This window comes from Heterodontus francisci, chromosome 8 (assembly GCF_036365525.1).
Source record: "Heterodontus francisci isolate sHetFra1 chromosome 8, sHetFra1.hap1, whole genome shotgun sequence".
NCBI lineage: Eukaryota > Metazoa > Chordata > Chondrichthyes > Heterodontiformes > Heterodontidae > Heterodontus > Heterodontus francisci.
In genome coordinates this window covers 76,470,045-76,484,347 of record NC_090378.1, presented here as the reverse complement: position 1 = coordinate 76,484,347, position 14,303 = coordinate 76,470,045, and the positions used below count along the sequence as shown (strand labels likewise).

Here is a 14,303-nt window from a genome sequence, read left to right as displayed (position 1 = left end):
AACGACCAGAATGATTCCAGGACTTAAGGGACTAAGTTACCAAGAAAAGCTCAAATGACTAAACTTATACTGGAGAGAAAGGAGACTGAAGGGAGACATGATACAGGTGTTCACAATATAGATATAGGTGAGGTGGAAGTAAGCAGGTATTTAATGTGGACAATAAACATAGGACTAAAGGATACAAGCATAAAATTCGCAAGTTTTGTGCAAAGCTCAGTAAATAAAATTCCCCATAGGTTGGCGGATGTGGAACAAACTCTCAGAGGAGGCAGTTGACTTGGTGCCAATCGAAACCTTAAAAAAGAAACAGGATCAGTGTATGTTGAGTTAGGGTTCACGCGCCCAGTCATCACCTTTGACGATTAATGAAGTGCTCTTCCATGTTCCCTGCTAGGTTCCTGTTTCTCCAGTGATCATGCCAGAAACAACTGCCCACACGGTTATTATGCTGATTCTTCTGAACCAAGTGGCTGTAGGAGTTGCCCTTGCCCAAGAGGTACAGGTTGTACTGTGACACCAGGAACAACAGAGGTGATGTGTGTGGGCTGTCCTGCAAAAACAATGGGTAAGTCTTGGGTACAATCTATGCATTTTAACCATGTATAAGCTGTTAAAAATAACACTAGTGGAAAGAAACACCACTTATACAAAGCAGACCCTGTTCAGCACTTACAAGGTCAGAACTAATATGATTTATTGCATTCAGCATAAATGGCATAGCTTCCTAACATGTGAATGCCTTTGGAAAATGTATCCATAGGCTAAAACGGTATGGTAGAACTTCCATTATCTACACCCCAATTATCTGCCTTCTGGAAGTTCATCAGAATATTATTGAGACAAAGACTTACTTGAGAAGATGCCTCATTGCACAGCCAACTAAATGTCTTTATTCTTTGTATTTCATCTCCAGCAGTATTGAATTAACCTACACAATGCTTCATTTGTAACTTGTATTATACCTGTTTTTCCTATAGCTACAGGATGTTATAAATCATAAATCATGTCATAAATGCTGTAAAATACATATAAAGCCAAATTTTGGGAACTTGATTCTTCTCCAATTTCTTTGATTCATCAAGGTGTCCCTTTCATTATGGCAGATAATGAAGGTTTCACTATATGCTATTGACAGTGTACAACATGCCTGAAACTATTCATAACACAGTCCTATACAGTCTGTGGCAAATACGTGTATACTGCAAGTTTGGTTAAATTTACTTAAATGAACACTGCCATCTAATAAAAGAAAAAAGGAATTATATTTATGTAGCACCTTTCATGTCCTCGGGATGTCCCAAAGTGCTTTATAGGCAATAGTTAAATTTTGAAGTGCCATCACTGTAGTTATGTAGGCAATCAGCTTATGCACAGCAAGGTTTCACCAGCAGCAAATGAGATGAATGATCAAGCAATTATATAATTCCATTTTTAAAAAGATTCACGGACTTTGCTTCAATAATGGTTTGTAATTCAGATCTATATATCTGTGCCATTAAATCTCACTGCTATTCCACTCTGTTAAGAATTTTACCATTTATGTAGAATTCTAACAAACCACGTACCATTTAATTCACTATCATTAGAAAGAGTTATGATAAACCAAACCCCTATCCATTCATTGCCACTATACAGATATCAAACATGCCAAATCCTTTCCATTCACTGTCTTTATACAGAATTCAAACATACCAAGCCATTTCCAAATCATTGCCATGATATAGGGTTCTGGCAAGCCAAACTCTTCCCCGTTCACACATTATTACAGTATATAGATTGCTGAAGGATTAGGCTCTCTTGCTTTGACACTTAATTTAACATGACAGGGTGTATCTATGTGAGAAAAATATAGATGGGCTTTGTAGCTGATAGTTGCTTTGACTAGATTTGCTTTCTGTTTAGTTAATATATATACTTTGAGATTCAAACACATGTAGTTTCCATTTCTTGATGTTATTGTGTGAATTCTCTAGGTAAACGGTGTGAAATGTGTGAGGAAGGATACTTTGGTAACCCACAGGCAGGCAGATCATGCCAACCTTGTACATGCAACAACAACGTTGATCCCAATTTAATTAGGAACTGTGATCGGTGGACTGGAGCATGTCTGGAATGCCTGTACAACACTGCAGGACGTCACTGTGAGAGATGTAAAGATGGCTTTTATGGAAACGCACTTGCTTCCAATCCTACTGAAAAGTGCAAACGTAAGAATTGTCTTTGAACTTTACATATGCTAGCTTATATGTAGATATATTCCACGTCATTGTAACAAATCTGCAAAAAGCAAGAATCCAGTTCAGTATTAAAGCAAGTTGCAATTTGTCTGTGATGTTACCAGTTTTTTCTAAATACAGTGTTATTTTATTTTTTCTCATTATTAAAAGTATTTTAGAGTCACTAAATTCAGAAAGTTTTTTTGCCAGTTTGCTGGTTTGGGATTCATCACCTGTGAAGGGAAGCTACCCAGCAGGATTCCCATTGCCAAAAAAGAACCCTCTAGTTCCTTGTTGCACAATCCCAATGGTACTGCAAGGGGACCTCTTCTGCAGCACCAAAAGAGGCAGGTGGGCATTCAAAGGGGCAAAAGAAGATAAAAGCAAAATACTGCGGATGCTGAAAATCTGAAACAAAAACAAGAAATGCTGGAATCACTCAGCAGGTCTGGCAGCATCTGTGGAAAGAGAAGCAGAGTTAACGTTTCGGCTCAGTGACCCTTCTTCGGAACTGACAAATATTAGAAAAGTCACAGATTATAAACAAGTGAGGTGGGGGTGGGGCAAGAGATAACAAAGGAGAAGGTGCAGATTGGACCAGGCCACATAGCTGACCATAAGGTCACGGAGCAAAGGCAAACAATATGTTAATGGTGTGTTGAAAGACAAAGCATTAGTACAGAATAGGTGTGAATACACTGAATATTGAACAGCAGCAAGTGCAAACCTGAAGAAAAACAACCTGAAAAAAACAGTGGGTAAGCCAACTGAACAAACTAAGATGAAATGAAATAAATGCAAAAAAAGATTGTAAAAAATGTAAAAAGGAATGTAAAAAAAAAGGAAGAAAAAATAACTAAAAATGAAAGTAAAATGGGGGGCTGTCATGCTCTGAAATTATTGAACTCAATGTCCAGTCCAGCAGGCTGTAGTGTGCCTAATCGGTAGATGAGATGCTGTTCCTCGAGCTTGCGTTGATGTTCACTGGAAGACTGCAGCAATCCCAGGACAGAGATGTGAGCATGAGAGCAGGGGGGAGTGTTGAAATGGCAAGCAACCGGAAGCTCAGGGTCCTGCTTGCGGACTGAGCGGAGATGTTCCGCAAAGCGGTCACCCAGTCTGCGCTTGGTCTCCCCAATGTAGAGGAGACTACACTGTGAGCAGCGAATACAGTATACAACATTGAAAGAAGTACAAGTAAATCGCTGCTTCACCTGAAAGGAGTGTTTGGGGCCTGGGATAGTGAGGAGAGAGGAGGTAAATGGGCAGGTATTACACCTCCTGCGATTGCAGGGGAAGGTGTCCTGGGACGGGGACGAGGTGGTGGGGGTAATGGAGGAGTGGACCAGGGTGTCGCGGAGGGAACGATCCCTTCGGAATGCTGACAGGGGAAGGGAGGGGAAGATGCGACTGGTAGTGGCATCACGCTGGAGGTGGCGAAAATGGCGGAGGATGATCCTTTGGATATGGAGGCTGGTGGGATGAAAAGTGAGGACAAGGGGAACCCTGTCACGGTGTGGTTGACAGGGCCCTCAACCGTGTCCGACCCATTCCCCGCACCTCTACCCTCACCCCTTCCCCTCCCTCCCAGAACCGTGACAGGGTTCCCCTTGTCCTCACTTTTCATCCCACCAGCCTCCATATCCAAAGGATCATCCTCCGCCATTTTCGCCACCTCCAGCATGATGCCACTACCAGTCGCATATTCCCCTCCCTTCCCCTGTCAGCATTCCGAAGGGATCGTTCCCTCTGCGACACCCTGGTCCACTCCTCCATTACCCCCACCACATCGTCCCCGTCCCAGGGCACCTTCCCCTGCAATCGCAGGAGGTGTAATACCTGCCCATTTACCTCCTCTCTCCTCACTATCCCAGGCCCCAAACACTCCTTTCAGGTGAAGCAGCGATTTACTTGTACTTCTTTCAATGTAGTATACTGTATTCGCTGCTCACAGTGTGGTCTCCTCTACATTGGGGAGACCAAGCGCAGACTGGGTGACCGCTTTGCGGAACATCTCCGCTCAGTCCGCAAGCAGGACCCTGAGCTTCCGGTTGCTTGCCATTTCAACACTCCCCCCTGCTCTCATGCTCACATCTCTGTCCTGGGATTGCTGCAGTCTTCCAGTGAACATCAACGCAAGCTCGAGGAACAGCATCTCATCTACCGATTAGGCACACTACAGCCTGCTGGACTGAACATTGAGTTCAATAATTTCAGAGCATGACAGCCCCCCATTTTACTTTCATTTTTAGTTATTTTTTCTTCCTTTTTTTTTACATTCCTTTTTACATTTTTTACAATCTTTTTTTGCATTTATTTCATTTCATCTTAGTTTGTTCAGTTGGCTTACCCACTGTTTTTTTCAGGTTGTTTTTCTTCAGGTTTGCACTTGCTGCTGTTCAATATTCAGTGTATTCACACCTATTCTGTACTAATGCTTTGTCTTTCAACACACCATTAACATATTGTTTGCCTTTGCTCCGTGACCTTATGGTCAGCTATGTGGCCTGGTCCAATCTGCACCTTCTCCTTTGTTATCTCTTGCCCCACCCCCACCTCACTTGTTTATAATCTGTGACTTTTCTAATATTTGTCAGTTCCGAAGAAGGGTCACTGAGCCGAAACGTTAACTCTGCTTCTCTTTCCACAGATGCTGCCAGACCTGCTGAGTGATTCCAGCATTTCTTGTTTTTGTTGCAAAAGAAGATAAACAGTGTTGGCAGCATTGTAGACCTTGACAAAGCTGCATGCCAACACAGTTAGTTTACTAACTGCCAGAAGGCAGGAAGATATGGCTGCTATGGCTCCCTCCTCAGGGAGATCTCCAAACCTGTATCACCACTTCCCAAATCCGGGGGGGCACAGGGGTGGTGGTGAGGAATGAAGAGAGAAACCGAGGTCAGGGCAGTGAAACAGGGTAGGCCTCAGCACCAAATTTACCTTCCTTTTCTGCTGCTCTCACACCTGATTTCAGGCAGCATTGTGCGGGAAAATGCAGTCCTACGTCTTCTTGTTCCCTGCACTAAAATGGGTTTGATGCCTAGACTGGGATTGTTTGTATGGAAAACTATGTTTCAGTATTTAAACAATAATCATGAAATAAATCATGCTGTGCATTTTCAAATTATGATTGTTACTTTTACAGCATGTTACTGTGACCCAAGTGGTTCTTGGTCCTTACAGTGCAGGAGTGATGGCACATGTGAATGCAAGTCAGGAGTCTTTGGAGATAAGTGTAACCAGTGTGCAGGAGACACCTATTACAATAGCACCACAGGCTGCCAGCAGTGCCCAAACTGTTATCAGACAGTAAAAAATAAGGTAGGCACCTGATCCCAACTGCACAAGAATTTAAGGAAGAGCTAACACTGCTCTTGGCTAAGAGAAGGCTAAGTTAGCTTTTGTTTTAAAACTATAAGACCAGAATTTCCTCATTTCCGCTTACTGAGAAATTATTCTGAGATTTATGCCTGTTTTTACACTAATCTTGCTGCCAATCGTATTAGCACATGCTGGAGACAAAAAATGTAAACAAAGGAAAATTAGTGTAAGAATTTGGGGCCCGGTGAAAGCACAGTGTGTCTGCCATATTCCTTCTTTAAGTTCTTCTTCCTGTAAGAAAATTACAGTTTCAAGGCATCAAACCATCATTTATACATACTACGCACAGCATGTTTAAGAAAAGGCAATAGTGAACCTTTCAATTTTTAATGTAATGTGATTTAAAAAACATGATGCTTTCAAAGATTTAGGAAATATGGTGCAGGTCTCAGTGAGGAGAAATGAGCTACAGAAGGCTTAGGTGGAGGTTTCCCTTAATAACTTGCAGCATAGCATAAAACTGGCATAAGTCAGACATACAAATTTCCTCTGCATTGTAAATCGCCATTACACTATACCTACACAATTGTTGCACTGGAAAATATGAAGTATTTTGGGCTGTAGAGTGGGAGTATTGTTGTCTGATATTAGTAACTGACATGTTAATGAGTTTGAATCCACAAAGGCATTAACCTCTATTTTAAATGCCTTTGTTAAAGTACCAGATGGAAAAATTACATATGAATGAGTTAATACATAAATTACGAATATCACACAGTGCAATTTAATCCTAAAAGAACCTTGTGGATAAATGATGAAGAATGGCAAATTACTGTAGGCGTTGGAACACTTTTTTTTCCCAAAAATATACTTTAATCATAAAATTTGTAAAAATATATTGCAAAACATTTCCAATTGGACATTTCATAAAGTGCCATACAGATCAATATCTTTCAATGCAGTACACGAGATGCCTCACTCCCCTTGCCATTTCAGGTTATATTTGCAATGTACCTTGATTGGCACCCTCCATCTGCAAAAAGTGATGGACATGCAGCAAACAATCCATTTAAGTGGGGTGTCTTCTCTTGGTGCACCTTTGCTGATGGCTGTGAAGGCCGATCCTTGAGAGGCAGGTTCTGCTAAAGGTGCTGCACATGAAGCTGCCAAGTGACACTGTGAGTTGTTGTTTTGACGTTGGTGCCTGTTGTCAAGCTGCTGCTGCAACTGGTCATTGTGGTAGTGACAACCAGTCCACAGGATGTGTTGCCATTTCCCTCTTTCACCGTTAGTGACTCCCAGGTGCAGTAGTCGACGTTTAGGCAACGTACCAGTACATACCAAAACCGTTCACTGGTGCACACAGCCCGAGGGATTTTACACTGGTTCCAAACCCATGTAGTCTTACGGCATGTGTTAGCAATCCTGCAAATTGCTGCAGTCCCTATCTCAACCTTCACTACAGAGAGGAGGTGAGTAGGTGACACCTGTCCCATTATGACCATCTATCTAATTTAATCGCAGTGAGTCAAATATGATGCCACTTCATGGAAATATGTTTTTTGTTCGAAAAGGTGCCATTGTCATTATCATGGTCTAATCATGGCAGCCATTTTGCTTTAGGAAATTTATTCCATGAAACATTATTAGGTATTACTGATGCTCAGTTTATAAATTGCACTGACCAGCTTGACAGTATATACTTTTGGAAACTGGTTGAAGGCAGAACCCTATCCATATGCGATGCCCCAGTGCTTGAAGTGGTTCAAATTTGAAGAATGTGATCTGGACTACGTTCCCATGGATAGTCAGTGACTGTGAAACCATGTTTAACTCTAAGCTACTGGCTGCAGGAGAGCATGTTTGGAAATTGGAAGCAGATAAGGGAAATAGATTTTGTAAAAAAAAAGGAGATAGTAACATTTGAAGTCTTTTATGCCAAACAGTAGCATTGGGATTCCCACTTCCTGGAATCACAGTGGAAGCAATTCACAAAGGATCGGAGGGAAGCATCACCTCCACCCCCCCCAGCCCCCCCCCCTGCCCCCACTTCCACCACCACTTAACTTCATTACTCATAAGTTATCAGGATGGGAAATAATTCATAACCCATTGGTTTGCATAACCAATCCTCTGTATCTTTCTCACTTCATTTTAATATTTCTACTAATGCATTTTAAATCCCAAGGTTTTAAGCACTTACCTTGAAATGCTAATCAGCTTATGTTCCCTGATATGCCTCATTGCTCAGATAGAACAATGCAGTGAAGATAATTTGTAGCTTAATATTTCAAAAGAACTCACTATTTCTAACAACATTCTAATTGTGCTCTTCCTACACTTGTTTGCGATTTCATAACTAGAGGACAGCAAAAATAGGAAATTTCAAATTAAGGCATGCAAGCATCCATTAGAATTAAAGATGATTATGCTTTAAATCAGCAGTGCTGGACCATGCAGCAAGTCATGGGATGTCAGTGACTTGCCCACTGGTATCCGAATGCAATTACTCCAGGTCTTTCTGCTCTCACAACCACCGCCAGTGTGAGATGCCTATCCTTCTTAAAGTTGTATCTGGCGTCGTCCTGCGATTATCCCCCCAGAGATTTAAAAAAAATGAAAACCTTTAGTTCTGTTTCATGATGTGAGATTTTGGATACTAGGAATGTTTACTGGATGATTGTTGGATTTTTTTTTAGTTTCTTGTTGAATGTTTTTCACACCCTGTTCTGTGTCTACTGTTCAGGTATTGAAACACAAGAATGTGGTTAGAGATCTGGAAATTCAAATTTCAAAAGTGAAGACAAATGGGGGTGCGATGAATGACAAGGTCTTTGAGGAAAGATTGAGGAAAGCATCAACGGTCCTCAACAAAATGATGACTGAAGCTAAAGAAACTGAAAGTAAATTCTTATTTTGGCTTTGTACCAAAACACTTTAAAAGCTGTAAGACTTTATAGATTGCATAAAAAACATAAAATTATTTTCTCCCCCTTCATTTTTCTTTCATCTCCTTCCATTTCCTCTATCCTCAATCTCAATCTAATGGGTCTGTGCTTTGCTGAGAAGAGTTCTGCTCCAGGCCACTGTTAGTCCATCTCTTAGTTGCCGTGTGCAAAAAATGCAGATTGACTTTTCTCCGAATTGACTTCATGGGGGAGTTTGGCTTTCCCTCAGTGTTAGATTGTTGAGGGTGATAAGAACATATCGGTTAAGATTTGTAGTAAAAACCACTCTGGAAGGTCCAAGGTATTTTTTTAGTTCCTTCTTCCAATTTTGTCTTCTCCTTTTCTGAAAGTGTGATGCATGTTGGAGTGCACTTCTCTGGATCCTTCAATTGCCTAAGGCAGGATGGAGAGGAAATTTTCAGAGATTTCACCCCACCCCCCACCCTTATTGGCCCTGTTTTTAAAAAAAAATCTCTATTTGTCTCTTCCAGGAGATTACATGGCTGTATGATGGGGGGAGAGAGCGTAGGAAGTATATAGTCATGATGCTTGAGGCATGATAAATGTTGGGCAGACATGATAGACCAGCAAGTCTTGTCCTGCATGTCATTTTTGTATGTTCGTATGACATTAACTGCCTTCCAGCAACTCATCTGAGTGGCCATTTTTCATATGTGACCCTTGGCTACTTGGGCATAAGAAGCAGCACAACCAATCCCAATCCTGATATCCATTTAACATCTATGATTAGGCATTTTTCAGCAGGGATGGCAACTGGGCTTGGGCTCACTGGCTGATGCTGAACTCTTGGGTGCTGAGATCAATATTAGCATTCTATTGTCATGCGTTTTTTTTGTGTTATCTTAAGCAACACAATGAGGTACGTGGATACCAGTTTCTTGGAGATCTCTAGAAGGTTTACTAACAACTAAAACTAATACGTACAACACGGAGCAAACTATACACAGAACCTTTGTCCAGGGTGTTGCAGTGCGGAGTGACCACGGCTTCTAGTCACATGATGACATCCTTGTACTTAGCTTATTAGCATACTGAGTTCTTAAAGGGACACCACTCTTAAAGTGATCGTACAACACGTATATCAGCTGACTTGACATGGAATAAACCTGGGATCCTCCTGGTCTAGGTGGCACAGTACTAGACTAGATGGTACGTTTACTAGGCAGAAATGACAAGTCAGGGAATGTACAGTATCTAGCCTCAGTCATTAGGATCTGATTCTTTCTACAGTGGATGATGAAAACAATCATGACCAATTGAAAAACCTTAACAAGAAACTGGCTGCTGAGACATATCGTCTGTCCAACATTGGGAAATCTGTCGACGAGACTAGAAGGTTAACAGTAACCTACGCAGATCGTATCCGAAATACAGAGAGGTTGCTAAACAATGTCAGGACAAAGATCCAGGAAAGTAGGACAGAAATGGGCCGGATGGTAAGTCCTCATTGGTCACAAAGTGTATTTTCTTTTTATTTGAAGGTAAAAGTTTAGGCATTAGCCCTCATGTTTACAAAACAGAAAGAGATTAAATCAGCATTAAAGATACTGATGTTGTCAACATGGCGAATAGACCCAGGGCAGTCCTGGTATTTTAAAACTTTGAAAATTCATGAACCCCGTACCAATGATAAATGATGTGAGGCATGCAAGTTATGACACAGTCTGTTGGTATGAAACTGTCCCATATTATGACACTGTTGTTTGTTATGTTATGACACTGTTTCAATGCAAGAACATATGTAAATTATATGGTGTAGTTGAAACATGTGGGTGTTAGTACAAATTTTGGAGGCATAGCATCAAATTATATCGCAATACTCCAGAATGGCTCTCTTAAAAACATGTTAAAGCTTCATAATAGCTCATTTGATAAGTTGCACTTCTCATTATGAAACTGAGCCATACAGACCAGGATGGTACCAGATTCAATCCCTGTTCTGTGCTGAGTTTGCTGATCTATTGCAACAATTAACTTCAGCAGCCCTAGATTAGGTTCAGAGCTTGACGGGAGTAGATGATCCTGGGATTTTGGTCCTACTGATATAGAGTGACTCCTGCAGGAATGATGTTTATGTGGAATGAAGAATGAGCACTTGGGAGAAGGTAACAGAGGATTTCCAGAATCCAAGAAAAGCATGATTCAGTACCTTCAGGGAGGAGGAGGCATTTATTTTGGTAACTTTTAATGTTTGGATAGCCGAGATTTTGTTAGCAACTGTAATAAGTGGCATGTTATTTCTTCCAGCCATCATTGCCAACGGGTCCTATTGGAGGCAGCAACCTGGCGGGTCTAGCAGATGAGGCTCGTAGACTGGCGGATAAGTAAGAGTGGTCTTTTTATTTGCATCTCCAGCACATTTCTCATTACCAGTTTCATCTCACAACTTCATGGAAAAAATTACGAACTTTTATTTTTGTTTTTGTTTCTCTTTGTTCAGGCATGTGAGAGATGCGGATGAAATAGAACAGTTCAGCAGAACTGCCAACCAGTCGTCCTTAGAAGCCCTTGAATTAGTTACTCAAGTAATCAAAGATGATCGGAAAACCACACAGTCCATCAACCTACTAAATCAGCAGTGAGTGGGAACAAATTTCAATGTCTGAGAACACTAATTTGAATGCTTGTATTACACATTGTTCTTTCACCTCACGCAAGCTTTCTCTATATTTTGAGAAGAATGACTATAAGTAGTCTATTGATTGGAGACAATAATTCTTCATAGTTTTAATTGATGTTCAGTTGAAACCATTCATGTTTTAAATTGATTTTGAAAATGGCAGAAAAATGCATTTATGATTTGGTGATGGTTCCAGTCAGAATGCATAAAAAGCAACATATGGGGTTGAGCTTTGAACTATAATGAGTTAAGTGTTGCTCATCACCAGTGAAGTACACACTAATTGTTCTGCAATATAACCCATGCTCGCTACAAATCCACTCTTGGGGTCATGCAGAAAATGTGCTATTTATGAAGCATTGTTAAGGAAAGAGGAGCTACAATTGTTTCTTTATTGGTAAAAGAACTGTAAAGGATACAGAGAAAGCTCTATTATTTAACAGTGGAGGGACGCCCAATCCCAGTTGGATAATTTGTAAATAGTCAAGAGAGTCCAAGATAGGACGGTATGACATAGTAATGCACTGAGAATGGGAATGACGATAAGTATAATGCAAATAACAAAGGGAAAATTATGTTGTTTAATCATCAAGAAAAGATGGAATATAAACAACAAAAGATATATTAGTGGGCTATTTAATGAGGCAATGTCTTGTGCAAAGAGCTGTCCTGTGAAAACGCTGGCATAGAATTGAAGTTCTGATAATGGAGGCTGCACTGCATGTACCTTTTTATTTTGCATGACTCTAAGAGATTTTATTTTGTTAGGTATAAGCAAATCAGTGATATGGCAGAGGACCTAGATGAACAAGCAAACAGAATAACCACAAAAGCAGAGAAAGCGAGTGAGAGAGCTCAGAGGATTTACAATGAGCTGAACAACTTGCCTACGATTGATATAACTGTCCTTGAGGTAAGTAATATTTGTAAGTCTGTTTATTGGGAGGTGATCGATACTGGTAATAAAAAAGACTCACATTTATATAGCGCCTTTCACAACCACCGGACGTCTCAAGCGCTTTACAATAGCTGAAGTACTTTTTTTTTGAAGTGTAGTCACTGTTGTAATGCAGGAAACACGGCAGCCAGTATGTGCACAGCAAACTCACACTAGTAGCAATGCGATAATGACCAGATAATCTGTTTTTGCAATGTTGATTGAAGGATTAATATTGGCCAGGACACCAGGGCCCCTGCTCTTCTTCAAAATAGTGCCATGGGATATTTTACACCCACCCGAACAAGAAGATGGGGCTTCAGTTTAATATCTCATCCAAAAGATAGCACTGCACTGGGGTATCAGCCTAGATTTTGTACTTAAGCCTGGAGCAGGACTTGAACTGGGAAACTTGTGACTCAGGCATGAGTGCTACCAACTGAGCCACAGCTGACACACTGTTAGTTCATGGATCTGTGTCAACAGGTGGAATCTGCCATCTCAAAGCGACCTGGCACCAAGCTACTTTGGGAGCAGTATAATTATAATTACCTATCCATTCATTAACAATGACTGTGTACTTATTCTTAAGACTTTACTCTTGCTTACATGGGACTAAGATAGCAGTTCTTGGGCCACTGTAATTCCCCCAAATGGCTCTGTAAGTCAATGCACTGCTTGATACAGTATGATTCAATAAAGATCAGTTATGAGGAGCTCAGATGTAATCCCTGGTTTGTGCTGAGTTAGCTGATCTCAGCTGGGGTAGATGTGAGGTGCTACAGTTGGGCTCAGTATCCCTAGACTAGGGCGGGTTAAAAAATAGCCAGCTTCTCACTGCTGATCACTTTATAATTAATCCAGTCGGTTGTATTGTTGTCAGGCGAGGACAACATCAAGCCAGCTGTGATGCCTTAAGAGTTGAATAACTTGCTGCTTCTTACTGTCTAGTTTCAGACAGGGAAATACAGCCACTTCAATAACAGAGGGATACTGGTGCTTGCAGGAGTTAATGCCTTCACGAAAGGTGTTAGTTTTTTTAAATCGTTACAACTTAGTTCATTGACCCATTTGTGGTTGTAAACCTATTTAAACTTTGACCCTCCCCCTCCCCAACATAACAGACACTGCATGGATGAGCACTGAATCATTTATCAGAGTAACAGTGTAGTATGAAAGTTTATTTCAAACTAACTACAAAGAGATGATGCTGCCTGACCTGCTGAGTATTTCCAGCATTTTCTGTTTTTGTTACAAAAATATGGTCACCATTTCATGGAGGTTCTTTTATCTCTCCACTCCTGTTGTCTTGTGGGGAAGCCCAGCTGGATGAGCAGCTGTGAAAGTGGGAATAAATAGAGAACAAATAGGGATCAGTTTAGATGTGTGATAAACATTATGCATAAATATGTTTAGAAATCCCAGGTGTTTGCTCGAGGAAATCAAAATGCAAAGTTTATTGGGTTTTTTATGCCCCTCAGAATGAAGCAAATCAACTCCAGATCCAAGAAAATGCCATAGGACTTGAGCTGAATGGAAAACTTGAATTATACGAAAGATTGAAGAATGATGTGAACGATTTCCAGAGGGATGTCAGGAAACTTTTAGACAACGGTGAAATAAAGCAAAGGGTAAGCCCTTCATCACAACTGTGATAAGTAAAGATGTTGTTGGTGAAGATTTATTTGATGGGTCATCTTGTTGCTCGGTGTGATGCAAGAACTGTGTCACTGTAAAAAATAAAGATCATGCTTTTTTGCATGTGATATTGTGGCAAAATCTATGCCTGCCTGTATAGCTGGCTTCCCTCACTAGGAATAAAGACACTGCACCAAGTTAATCATGTGTTTATAAACTGGGACCTACACATTCATGACATAGCATTGCTGTAATAACATTATTGACATTGAAACAATGAAACAGTCTAATTGACCAGTAGTAAGCCATTCGGTATACTGGCCATTATAAAAAGGCTGCGTTTACTGACAACGCAACCACTAGGTGGTGCAGTACTGGCACATGCGCAAATGCAGCCTCATAGACTGAAACGTCACTGTCTGCGACGTCTCAGGCAGCTGCCAGTAATAAAAATGGCGCTGCTCAATTTGACACAAAAAACAAATTAAACCCAAACCCCCTCAATGGCTGCGATTGCCTCCTCCATCCCACCCCAACAGTACCCTACTCCCTCCTGCCATCGACGTTTCTCTTCGCTGCTCCCTCCGGTGACTGTTTGC

At 41.0% G+C, this 14,303-nt stretch overlaps 1 protein-coding gene across 1 annotated transcript in view; it reads left to right on the top strand.

The window, feature by feature from the left end:
• Positions 1–14,303, top strand: part of LOC137373211 (laminin subunit gamma-1-like) — a 75,445-nt gene that overhangs the window by 49,098 nt on the left and 12,044 nt on the right. Inside the window, exons 12-20 of the mRNA XM_068038066.1 lie at positions 398–568; positions 1,977–2,210; positions 5,365–5,540; positions 8,287–8,443; positions 9,740–9,945; positions 10,757–10,833; positions 10,950–11,087; positions 11,898–12,042; positions 13,548–13,697. Coding sequence (XP_067894167.1) covers positions 398–568; positions 1,977–2,210; positions 5,365–5,540; positions 8,287–8,443; positions 9,740–9,945; positions 10,757–10,833; positions 10,950–11,087; positions 11,898–12,042; positions 13,548–13,697 — 1,454 coding nt within the window. The remainder of the gene's footprint in view (positions 1–397; positions 569–1,976; positions 2,211–5,364; positions 5,541–8,286; positions 8,444–9,739; positions 9,946–10,756; positions 10,834–10,949; positions 11,088–11,897; positions 12,043–13,547; positions 13,698–14,303) is intronic.